The sequence below is a fragment of the Thunnus thynnus genome, chromosome 6 (genome assembly GCF_963924715.1).
Source record: "Thunnus thynnus chromosome 6, fThuThy2.1, whole genome shotgun sequence".
Taxonomy (NCBI): domain Eukaryota; kingdom Metazoa; phylum Chordata; class Actinopteri; order Scombriformes; family Scombridae; genus Thunnus; species Thunnus thynnus.
In genome coordinates, this window is record NC_089522.1 from 19,306,835 (window position 1) to 19,319,533 (window position 12,699).

General features: G+C 41.3%; 1 protein-coding gene across 3 annotated transcripts in view; it reads left to right on the top strand.

Annotated features, from left to right (window-relative positions):
- Positions 1 to 1,394: 1,394 nt before the first annotated feature.
- kcnd3 (potassium voltage-gated channel, Shal-related subfamily, member 3) overlaps positions 1,395 to 12,699 on the top strand; it is a 98,683-nt gene continuing 87,378 nt past the window's right edge. For 2 of the 3 annotated variants that reach the window (XM_067592401.1, XM_067592403.1), the window contains exons 1-3: positions 1,395 to 1,547; positions 1,655 to 1,742; positions 2,690 to 3,869. In XM_067592401.1, the coding sequence (XP_067448502.1) occupies positions 2,767 to 3,869 (1,103 nt within the window). In that variant the 5' untranslated portion in view covers positions 1,395 to 1,547; positions 1,655 to 1,742; positions 2,690 to 2,766. Of the gene's footprint in view, positions 1,548 to 1,654; positions 1,743 to 2,640; positions 3,870 to 12,699 lie in introns of all 3 variants that reach the window. The other variant, XM_067592402.1, reaches the window with a different exon arrangement.

Here is a 12,699-nt window from a genome sequence, read left to right on the forward strand (position 1 = left end):
GTAAGCCTGAGTATTACAGTTCACAGAAATTGACTTACTGTACGTGCTGCACCTGCTTCTCCTCAGTGCAGACAGTGATTGCTCTGAGAGTTTTTCCACCGAGGCCCTTTTGTTTTGCTTTGCTTTCATGAGTAAACTTACATGTACAGATGATTACCAGACTCAGTAGACACAGAGGTCAGAGAGGAATGCAAACAGAAAATATCATGGACCAAGATATACTGTAGCTCAGTGTCTGCAGGGTGAGCAGATACAGCAAAATATTATTTTATGCTCTTTTTTTCCTGAGCTTTCTGTCTGTGGTTTAAAAAATATTGTGGAGTTTTGTGAGGCTCATCCTCTACATTAATATGTTTTATGTCTGCTTTGGTATTTCTACTATACAGGTAGTATTCTATGTCTCTAGGGTCCACTATTTCACTGGAGTAGAAGTCTTCACGGTTCTAAGGAACAGTGACTCAACCCCGGACCTGAGTCACACCATGTCCAAATTAGGGTCCTGTTTTAGGTGTCAATTCTAATCACATGGGATGTCATAATCACTGCAGGTTGAACATATTTTTGACTCTGTAAAAAATTTACAATATTAAATTACAGTATTTTTTTGGAATTTGACTAAAATATTAAATTGGTTAGAAAATTATTATCTTCTGTCTATTCATTGCCCAATGGTCTGTAGAATGTGTCACTATGCTGGAGATGAAAATAGGGTTTCCAATCATTTCTTTGAAGCATATTAAATTCATTTTTTTAAACTTCACATTCTTAGGACATTATTATTAAATTGCTGCTTTTTTTTTTACTGCAGCTGCTTGTTAATTGATGCCAGAGTTCTCTCTCTACTTAGGTCTGTTCAGGTCGAATTTAAATCTGATCTAATTATCCTCTGTCTGTTCTGATGTTTTATGAGAGTGAATTTATGCACGTTTTAACCAGTCAATTTTGGATCAGGTCAAACATTTTGGACCTGCGATAACCTCTACTCTGGCGGGTGTCCAAAATTTAGGAGGGTCCATAAAAACTCCAGCTAATGTGGTTTCAGGGGCCCTTGAATTGTTATATACGCCCCTGCTGGGATATAGCAATTGCCTTGATAGGTGGAAATTACAGTATATTGGTTGCACAGAAGCGCACTTACTGTTTGAATGGTTGGATAGCAAGCTCCCCTATTTCAGCCCAGGAAACCATTTTGTCAATGAATTTTGAGTGATGACAGAGGGATATTTCAGTTTTTTTTTTTTTCTCATCAGTGAGTGATCCAGTCTCTGCGCATCGTTTTGCATCCTGATCGAGGTGTCCCATAAATGCAGTTTTTGGTCCACAAACCGCCCTGCGCAGAGAGAGAGAGAGAGAGAGAGAGAGAGAGAGAGAGAGAGAGAGAAAGAGAGAGAGAGAGAGCTGCTCCTCCTCCTCCTCCTCCTCCTCCTCCTCCTCCTCTGTCTCTTCCCACCACTCATCCCGAAAAGCCAAGGTACGACGGTCTTGTCGGCGGACTCCTCTCATCATTTCTCTCCTCGCATAATGGAAACTGAATTACAGCAGCTGTGGTACGTTCGTCTCCGGTACTTTTCCGCTCTCACCTCAGCAGCAGCGTTTATCTGATGTGGCTCATCTCTTCGCTAAATAACTTCTTTCCCGGTATTTTTTTTTCCAGACACGCTTTCATAAATATCCAAACCTACGACGACTTGTAACTCAACTGCTTTGGAACAAGGTTTCTTTGGATGGAGAATTTTAAATCGGTGAGTTGTTAATTGAAGACTATATTGTAGATGAAACTGTCAGCACACAGTTTGTGTTGTTTAGTTATCAACCTGTTCAGTAGATTGTAACGCGTTTGCTTGTACCGTGTTGAGGGTTAGTAGCTAATTTGCCATCTGTTATTGTCAAAAATACTTGTTGAGAATCGTGTATCTAAACCAGATTCGTTAAATGAATCGGGACAATCATGAGTTTCATCAATCTTGATTAGAAAAAAAAAGATGCATCAGCTGAGAAACTCAACAGGTTTTGACGAACCGCTTGCTTGTATCTCTTAAGAAAAATCTCTTAATAAATATTTCCTGTTTGTAAGACTTAAACACACACACAAAACTAACAATGTACAATATTTTATGATGCAGTTGCTTGCCTTCAGTTTCTAAACTAGGCTATAAGATGCAGTCAACTGCGGTCCTGAGAAGGCTGCTTCTCTACTGTAACCCAATAGAGGGGATCTGAGAAATATAACCTTAAAGTAATTACGGGGAAGATGATGCTTATTGGAAATTGCAATATGTTCCTCTAATCTCATGAAAGCTTTCTATGTCAAACAGAAATATATTTTATGTTGTGCACTGTAAATGTTTCTCAGCCTAAGTGTGATGTTAAATGTATTTCCTGAAAAAAATACTTTTTCTTCTCTCAGCTAGACCGCCTCATTAGACTATGGGTTGCATTGTTTGTTTTTATCTCAATTGTTACATCCATTCCCTTTTCTCACTGGTTCACTTTTTCCACTAGATCGGTTTCTTTAACACCACTTTTCCATCTCTCTCTCTCACATCTTCATTGCAACACTCATGTATCTCAAATTGTCTTCCATTTTTTCTGTTTTCTCATTGCCTCCTCTCACTCTCTCCCCCGTCACGATCTCAACAGCGCTCCCCTCCTTCTTACCCTCACAGACTCCTTCCCTCTCTTCCTTTAGATGGTGAATGAGCTGAAGTCAAGCTGGTTGTGAAGGTGCTGGACTTGTTCCCCCCTACGCCCCAGGCCGGACACAGCATGGCAGCGGGAGTAGCGGCATGGCTTCCCTTTGCCCGGGCGGCAGCGATTGGCTGGATGCCCGTGGCCAATTTGCCCATGCCAGTGGCGCCCACTGAGAAGAACAAGCGGCAGGATGAGCTAATCATTCTCAATGTCAGTGGACGGCGCTTCCAGACCTGGAGGAACACGTTGGACCGCTATCCAGACACCCTGCTGGGCAGCTCAGAGAAGGAGTTCTTCTACAATGAAGAGACCAAAGAGTACTTCTTTGACCGGGACCCTGACGTGTTCCGCAGTGTGCTCAATTTCTACCGCACAGGCAAGCTCCACTACCCGCGCTACGAGTGTATCTCCTCCTATGATGAGGAGCTGGCTTTCTTTGGCATCGTCCCAGAGATCATCGGTGACTGCTGCTACGAAGAGTACAAGGACAGGAAGAGGGAGAATGCAGAGCGTCTGATGGATGACCAAGAGGACAACAAGGACGCTAAGCTGCCCAACATGACCTTCCGGGAGACCATGTGGCGGGCTTTCGAGAACCCCCACACTTCAACCATGGCCCTTGTCTTCTACTACGTCACTGGCTTCTTCATAGCTGTCTCTGTCATCACCAATGTGGTGGAGACAGTGCCCTGCGGCTCTGTGCCCAACCAGAAGGAAGTGCCATGTGGTGAACGCTACACGGTGGCCTTCTTCTGCATGGACACGGCCTGCGTCATGATCTTCACCGTGGAGTACCTGATGCGCTTATTTGCTGCGCCCAGCCGCTACCGCTTCATGAGGTCCGTTATGAGCATCATCGATGTGGTGGCCATCTTGCCCTACTATATCGGCCTGGTGATGACTGACAACGAGGACGTGAGTGGCGCTTTTGTGACACTCCGTGTTTTCCGTGTGTTCCGTATCTTTAAGTTCTCCCGGCACTCGCAGGGCCTGCGCATCCTGGGCTACACGCTGAAGAGCTGTGCCTCGGAGCTGGGCTTCCTGCTCTTCTCCCTCACTATGGCCATAATTATCTTTGCTACCGTCATGTTCTACGCAGAGAAGGGGTCAAGCTCCAGCAAATTCACCAGCATCCCAGCCTCCTTCTGGTACACCATCGTTACTATGACAACACTCGGGTAAGAGTAGACACTTCTTTTAGCTGGATGCGAGTGCTGCGTGTGTGTGTGTGTGTGTGTGTGTGTGTGTGTGTGTGTGTGTGTGTGTTTGTGCAAGTGCCTGTCTGTGTGAATGAGTATGTGTATTTACTTTGTGAGTAAATGTTTGATTATGATTCGACTTGAAATGTGTGTCTGGCTCCGTGGCCGAAAAACCTACAACTGCTTCCATAGTCAGTGCCACCCTTTCCAAGATATACAGTTCTTTGCAAACTTTACGCATGATGATAAGAGACTACAGAGAAATGTCAGTTTTCAGTAGACTGTGTCCATCGTGTTTGTACAGCTGACAGTATTCTTCTGAGGGAAAAGCAGCCATCAAGATGTTCTCTTCTCTCACAGAAATGGCTGTGGCACTGCCTGCCCTTTATATACCACCGATAAGACGAAGAGACAGAGAAAGACATAGATTACAGAAGTAGAGAATGTGGGAAAGTTGAATGTAGTGAAACCAAAACATTGGATAGGGAATAGAAATTATATCATTACTTTCCTCTCTAACCTGCGCTATGGTTAGCAGCCATGCGCTTTCAGAATGAACTGAAACAGTGACTTCGCATTCTGAGAGCCCTCCTCCTCCTCCCTCAGTCCCTCTTTATGAGTTACACTACATTTGCCGGCCTTGAAAATTAAGTGCCTCTTGCTACAAAGGCTCTGATGCTGCATATCAAAATGCTCTACAAATGAGTGGTTCAGTTATTTGCATTCGGGTAACAGGCATAGATAATTACTGCTTTTAACATACACTTTTTAACGGCATACATGTTTCCATTATTCATTGAATGCCCAATTAACCTGCAGCCCACGGCTGCTGTTATTGTTTTCTTTACAAACTCATGAATTGACTTTGATTGAGTTTTACAAGATGTACATATAGGGCATTTGGATGTATGTGTGAGTTATGTCTTCCAGCCTGTTTTTCTTCATTTTTACGTCATCATATATTTCCACCAGTCATTTTATGGAAGTGAGGGGAACCACACATATATCATTAATTTTACACTGCGTGCATGCACACACACACACAGACTCACAGTTCTGTGATGCGGCACTATTAGGCCTAATGGTAATGTGTTTTATGAGCGTCCCCTGTTGTGGATGTGTGAGTCAGACTGAGAGGCTGACAAATTGCAGCATCCTGCTAAATGTCAGAGTCATGGAGGCCATAAATGGCTCTGAGCTCATTGCTGTGACACACTTGGCACCCTGTCATTGTGCCCTGCCATTCACAACCTGCCCGGAAAATCTGGTGTTGAGCAGATGTTTGATTCTGGATCGGTTGTTTGGTATTTGGACAGAGAAATTGCCCCTTAATTGTAGAAAATTGCATGAAATTCTTTGCTATATTGACTGTTAATTTTGTAAAACACACAGCAGCTTGCTTTGGTGTCCATGTTGGCCCGATTTCTCACACGCAGTACATATTTTCCCACTGGAGTGAGACCTGAGACACTAAACTGGTCTCCTGTTGCTTTTACAGTAGCATTGTGGAAGAGGAGAGTGTGTGTGTGTGTGTGTGTGTGTGTGTGTGTGTGTGTGTGTGTGTGTGTGTGTGTGTGTGTGTGTGTGTGTGTGTGTGCGCGCGCGTGTGTGTGTGTGTGTGTGTGCGCGCGCGCGTGTGTGTGTGTGCGCGCGCGTGTGTGTGTGCGCGTGTGTGTGTGTTAAGAGGGGAGTAGTTGTTGAGCTTGGCCTCATCAATAAAGTAGGGGCCAGAAGTGGGTGTCAGAGTGACTAATGATGTGGCCCACTGCATCTGCTGACTAATGTAAACCTGCCTGACATTCTGGTCTCTCCTCTTGGTTTACGTCATAAACACACATATACTAACCCTGTATGTGTGTGTATAACGTTTCTGTGTATAATATTTGTGTAACGTTTGCCTGCATGTTATAAGGCAAGGCAGTTTTATTTATAAAGCACATTTCATACACAGAGGTAGATTCAAGGTTCTGGACCTTGCATGTTGGTTTTCGGGGGTCAATCAATGAATGTGATTTCTGATTCACGAGCAAGTTCTGCGACTCTTTCCACCACCAACTTGCATTGAAATCTGTGGAAAAGCATCCTGACTAGCTGTGCAGCAGTTAATACTCAACTGACTATCTAAATAAGATAAAAGCTAGTTCCCACAGACAATGTTTTCCTTGACTTGTCTTCCTGTCTAGGTGCCTGAGGGCTTAGTTTTGTGCTGTAGAGTGTGTGTTCAGCTTTGTTCTCCTCCTGCAGATACTCGTATCATCTGCACTCTAATGTTTAAAGGGGACCTATTATGCTCATTTTCATCTCTATATTTTTATTCTGGGACTCACTAGAGTAGTTTTGCATGATTCACACAATGAAACTCCTTATTTATCTTATACTGGCCCTATATGTAGCCCCTCAGTTCAGCCTCTCTCTCTAACAGGCAGTCTTAGCCCCTGTCTCTTTAAGGCCCCCCTCCCAATGAGCCCACTCTGTTCTGACGTACATTTACCACATTATTTGACACCTTGGCCACGTTTAATATGAACATTGTAGCAGCATATATATATGACTGAAAATAAGGAAAAGCATAATAGGTCCCCTTTAAGTTACTGCTAACTTGTATGCTTTTGCCCCAGTGTTTGTGCTGCACACTAGTGTTCATTAGTAAAATAGAAACATGGCAACAAGGATGCCCTACCTTTGCCGCATGCGTGCTGCCTTCCCACTGTGGCTTTTTGAGTGTGTTTATCTGACTATAATCCGGCCTCAATCAGAATCCATAATCCCCTTCAACAATGGGCAATGAAATACCAGGTGAATAGCTTTTTGAAGTGTGGCTCTCTTCTGTCCCACTGGAAATGGAAATTGCTCTTAATGACAACAGTATGTCAGAAGAGAGGGCAAATGGAGACTGGGCTGACAGGAGAGGGAGCAATAGAGGGGATAGACAAAAAGACACAATTGGGCATCTGTTTATTGCATCTGACTTTTAATATAGTTTTTTATATATATCAAAACCAGATTGGAGCAAGATGAAATTGCAGGGGACATATTTTGGTATAAAATCCTCAAAAGCAGACCCTGTTGGCTATATTGTTCCTTTTGACCAACCGGACAAAATAAGGTTTAACCAACCAACCAAGCGAGATAGCAAGCCATCAACCAACACAGCCATCCTTGCCTGTGTTCACTCAATAGCAGGGCTAAAAAGCTTAGCTGAAATCCTGCAAATGAAGGGCAGGCAGGCACACAGTGGTGAGGCTTTAGCTAAATCAGAGACATTTAGGCAATAGGACCTGTGAGGGATTTTATTCCCTAAGTTGTTAAACAAATTGATTTTGACCTTTTTGAATGACAATAACTTTGAGCATTTGTCATATTTGGTTTTATAAAGAGTTGTCTGACTGGGGGAGGAGGCAGAACGGTTTATAGCAACTGCTAAACCTCAGCTTTTCATTACGGGTCCATCAAGACTTCATGTACTGTAGTTCACATCTTCATTTGCATTGTGAAAGAGAAAACTAGGCTTAATTATCTCAGTGTGATCCAAGTGCAGCAGTTAAGTTTGTAATGATCTCTAACAAGACTTTTCATCTTTGTATTTATTATCTTTTATCATCATAATCTGTTTAGAGAATATTTTTCATATTGGATAATGTTCAGCCATGAGACCAGGTGCTTTAATTGCTTCAACTACATTTTAATCATAGTAAGTCTAAAATGTTATCACAATTGAATGTCTAAATACAGTGGCAAACGTTCAGTACACTAATATCCTCTTTGAAAATCCAGATAAAGGCTATTTAAAAGTATTCAAGAGCCGTGTACTGTATGTACATATTATATATTTTGGCCTCTAGCAATGAGTCGCAGTCAGTCGAATGTTGAAATGAAAATCACTTGAAATAACAAATGAAATTACATCAGTTTTTTTTCCTCAATGACATTATGCTCATTAAAATGCTAATTCACTACCTGTATCTTATTTTCACTGACTGCACCACTTGAGAAACTTCTCTATATATAATTCTCTATATAGAATTGACCAAGTATTAACTAATTAATAGAAGGAAATAAATTGCCCATTTCTTGTCTATCCACTTCTTCTTAGAATGCCTTGTTGCAGATTTTCAAACAGAATGCTATCTAATGACGGAGGACATGCGCAAGTCTGCCATAAACATACCACTACTGTCAGATTTGGGTAAAAAAAAAAAAAAGTGTTGTAGCAGCCACCACCCATCAGCACTGACAGTCTGCTGCCATCAGTCGGCTGGGGAGACTGTTTCCAGACCTGTGAATCAACACCCACATCTCAGACATGTTCAGCGATTCATACAAAACTGCTGGTGTTGGTGTTGTCCCCATTGATGAGTTTTACCACTGGTTTGAGAAACATGATGATTAATCAGAGCTTTGTATGCAGGATTAAGAATTATCTTGCAAGCTACTGTATGTTTACCAACTAGCCCTGTGGATAGTCCCTACGTCACCATCCTTCTAGAATCACGAATTTCACGACATGCAGGTGACTTTAGCTTGCACCACTTTCTGGTTTGACTTTTGATTGTCTTACAAAACATTCCTTTCATTGCTGCTAGCAACCGAAACTACCGGTTCTGTATCGACTGAAAATTAGGGATGTCCCAATCAAGTTGTTTGATCTGATTGAGTCCTTTAATAACGTGTATCATCCGATACTGAGTCCAGTCTGATACTTTTCAGTGAATCTTATTAGTGAATTTCCTAAACTCAGGACATAAAAAGGGTGTGAAATGAGGGGCTGTGTTGCACATAGTTGAATGCACTTTATGTGTGTTACTGCACTATAATTGTATGTGTTTTTTTTTTATGTGGCAGCCTTTATGTCCAAGACAAATTTCCCTAGGGACAAAACAACTAATCTTGAATCTCTTGAATCTTGAACTTTTATTCACCTAAAAGACACAGCTGCCCAATGCACACTCTACACACATACTCTCACACTAGCTACAACTTGAGGACAAGATAATATAGAACTTAATTCATTATGAAATATTATACTTGGTATACATTGTAAAAAAAAAATCCACACATGTTATTTTATAAATAGCAGCAGAAGATATTGCTGATTAAATATGTATCTAGCACATTCAAGTAACAAAATGTAGCCTAAATTGAGCATCTCTTACTTTTCACAAGCTTTTAATCCAAATACTGAAGGTCCTCATTCAAAAATAATAGCTTGATGAGCTTAAATTAATGATATGACATGAAAGTATGGTTAATTGGGTGAAAGCGACTCCCAAAATTAACCTGATGCCATGTTTTTTTGTTGTCAAAGTTTATAAGTGCCCTCATCTGTTCGCTTTATATTTGTAGTTGTGTATTTCATAGTAGATTAGGTTATGACACAACATGAAGGGCACTGCCTTAGACTAACATGATTTCCTGCAGCCTTCCTTTACAAGATGTGCACTGATATGTATGATATGTACTATATGCCTAGCTATTTTACCAAGGCATATGGTACATCAGCTATATACCTGTGTATGAGCACCAATACACCTTAGCCCAAACTGAGAGTCACATACTTTTGTCATGTAAAATCTCAGAAGTCAGTGTTCTCAGTGAATATTGTTGAAAAATATAACCTGACTGTAAGCGTTTTCTAGACCAGTATTGTATATTTGAAAAGCTTTTGCTTTTTTAAATGCAGAAAACATTGAAGATTTACATAATATTCATAGTATAATGATGGTGAAATGGCTGTTTGTCTGCCAATTTTCACACAAAGCTAGTCCTTTTCAGAGCATCGTTGCCTCTAATGTGTCTAAGACTGTATATAATTTGCAGTCTATAAATGTTTGATACAGTGAACGGTGTATATTTGTTTGAGCAATAAAAACCAACTAGTGCATTCTCTGTGCATCTTGTCATCTTTGTGGGCTCATTAGGCCATTCCAATTGATGAAGTATTGATGAGAGCTGGAGTGTTTCCGTTGTATTGTAGTCATTAGCATAGCCATGCCTGAGTATGATTAATATCCTTATTAAAGACCAGCTTCTTTTGATCACTGCTCCCTCAAGATCAATGCTCTGCTCTCTGTCTCCCAGACAACCACACAAGACCTCTCAAGTACAGTGTTGTTGTGTGCTGTGCAGGGGTCTTATGCAGCATTCAGTCTTATGTACAGCATATGTACAGTATGTGGGGGATTTGCATGTGCCCGCTTGTGTTCACTTGTGCCCGTAAATGTGTGAGTGGCCGTCTTTCTGTGTGTGTGTGTGTGTGTGTTGTTAAAGTGTGCATGCATTTCCACCGCCTTTCACAACTCATTGTCGCCCAGCTCTGATTTATAGAGCATTTATTTGAGAAGCAACAGCTTGTGAAAAACGATGATCAATGCAGATGAGTGAGTATTGATTTGGGCAGTAGAGAGAAATGTGGCGGCCATTGTTAGTGCTACTAATTAGAATGGGGGTGATGAGAGTATGACTGAAAGATAGCACCTAAATGTGATGTCACTGACCCGTTATCTTGGATTTATGAGAGCAGTTAAGGAAGTAATTTGTCCATGGTGATTTAGGTCTAGGTCCGTTCTTAAAGGACCATTTCTCCAATTTTCAACCTTATCTCTAGCTATCTGAATTAGGGATATAATGTGAAAAACAATGTTGTCTGAGTCGTTTGACATGTACATTGATGTAGTTGGGGGCAAGGAAGAACTACAGGCCATTTCAGCTTGGATTTCCACTCTCCGCCTCAGGGTAGCCAGGGGCGTGCTCTAGATGCTGCTCAAAAACAAAACTTTCTTATTCCCTTCACTTATATTGCAAACTAGCTACGTTTCCAACAGCGAAAGAGCCATCCCAAAATATGAGTGCACAGGATGTTATGGATGAGCCGTATTTATTCAAGTCAGAGTATACAGCCGAAAAAATGCAGCGGAGAGAGCTGTGGCTGCATCAGCCGTGCAAGAGGATATGGCTGGCGGGGACCGTCCAGAACCTGAGCTGCCGAGAGGATTTGGGGGTTGGGCATTAGAAGCTTGTGCTCAATGCATCCTGGTTCCTGTAGGCACTGCCGACATGGCTCTGTAAGCAGGGAAAACTCAGCTTTCACTGTCAATATAGCACGCACTGAGGAATTTATTGCTTCAATTGATTACATTTACCATCAACACTGATTGAACATCCACATAAAACCGATGAAATTTCACTGTAACCTTTACTTAGTTAAGATCAGGATCAGTGGTTAGCGGACCTGCTCTCATATCAATTAAGAGTTGGTTGAGTTTGTATAATGACTGAAGATAATGAGTGCATGACACGCATACGCTGAAGGGGTTTAGAGTGTGGGGGATTTAAGACTCTGATATGGCTACTGTGCATACAACATGTAAGAAATATTGGAAGAGAGCGCTCAGCTCTCTGGTTATTTTGAAATCATGTACTGAAAGTATGTTGAAATGCAAATAATCTACTTTGCGTGTACAGTCTCCAGTGAATACTGTACACTAGACCATATCAAATTATTTTTTCCCTTCAATATCCTTAACGACTTCATTAAATCAAATTTAATTATTCATTAAAATAGTAAACGTTATTATGGATTGATTTATTCATGGGGTTGATATATGGAGATATTCCAGGAAACATTTACATTTGCAGGATTGGCAGGTGCTCTTATCCAGAGCAACTTACAAAACTAACCATCAACACCATTTGCACCTGGCATTAATCTGTGATCTGTATCTGGATATCGTATCTGGATAAGGAAAAACACAAATTAATGGCAGGTGTAAAAGCACACAGAACACATTGTGATTGGAATACAATCGGATCGGTTGGACATCGTGAAAGTGGTCTGGCTCGCATTATCATCAGATGTAAATGCAATCTGTACAGTACAGTGTTACCACAAAAATATCTGCCGAACAAGTTGGAAGGTCACCTAACTCTGCCTTTTACTGCTAACTTACTGCTACACAATCACTGCTATTAGTAAGTTAGTAAGTCTTCCCTGGGAAAAAGTGATTTTTATAAATCAGTGATGCCCGTCAGTGGCCTTTTTTTCACTCATCAGGCCAGTTGCTCCCTTCTGTCTACTACGGTCTGCAGTTGAACGATGTCTGGTAACACCATCACTGCCTGGTACGAAATCATGATCCAGACTCTTTTCGTTTGTGGTTCTATGATGGTGTAATGTGCTACCCAGCTCCGCATGGTTTGCTGACTCCCTCGGTGCATTCAAGAAACGCCTGAAAACTCAGCTCCTCCATGAACAACTTGAGCCCCTTTAGCACTTTGTTGATTGTTGCACTACTTTTTTTTTGTTTTTGGTATTTCTTATGCGCTCAACTTGACTTCCAGTTGTTTTTTACTTTAGTTAAAAATGAAAAAAAAAAACCCAACTAAAAAACAACTAAAAAAACTTTTGTCTAGTACTGTTTGTCATTGCACTTATACCTAGTCACCTACTTGAGAATTTGTACCACGGCTCTTTTGAATCACTGTCCTCTAATGCTTGATTGTCTTGCCTCACTTGTAAGTCGCTTTAGATAGAAGCGTCTGCCAAATGACAAAATGGAAATGTAATACCTGGCATGAATGCAAAGGCACACAAATCAGTTGTCATTATGGAAATACACAGATTTCACATTAATACTGTAGTCACATAATTAGACATATAAAAAAACGGGTGAAAATGAGGCCTTGGACACCCCGAGCAACACATCAGCCCAGATACACTGTATATCAGACAAGCAGTTTTAGGACAGAGGTCAGTGTTCTTTACCCAGAAAATGTTTCATCATGTATCATCTACTCTGGAGCCTATGTAAAA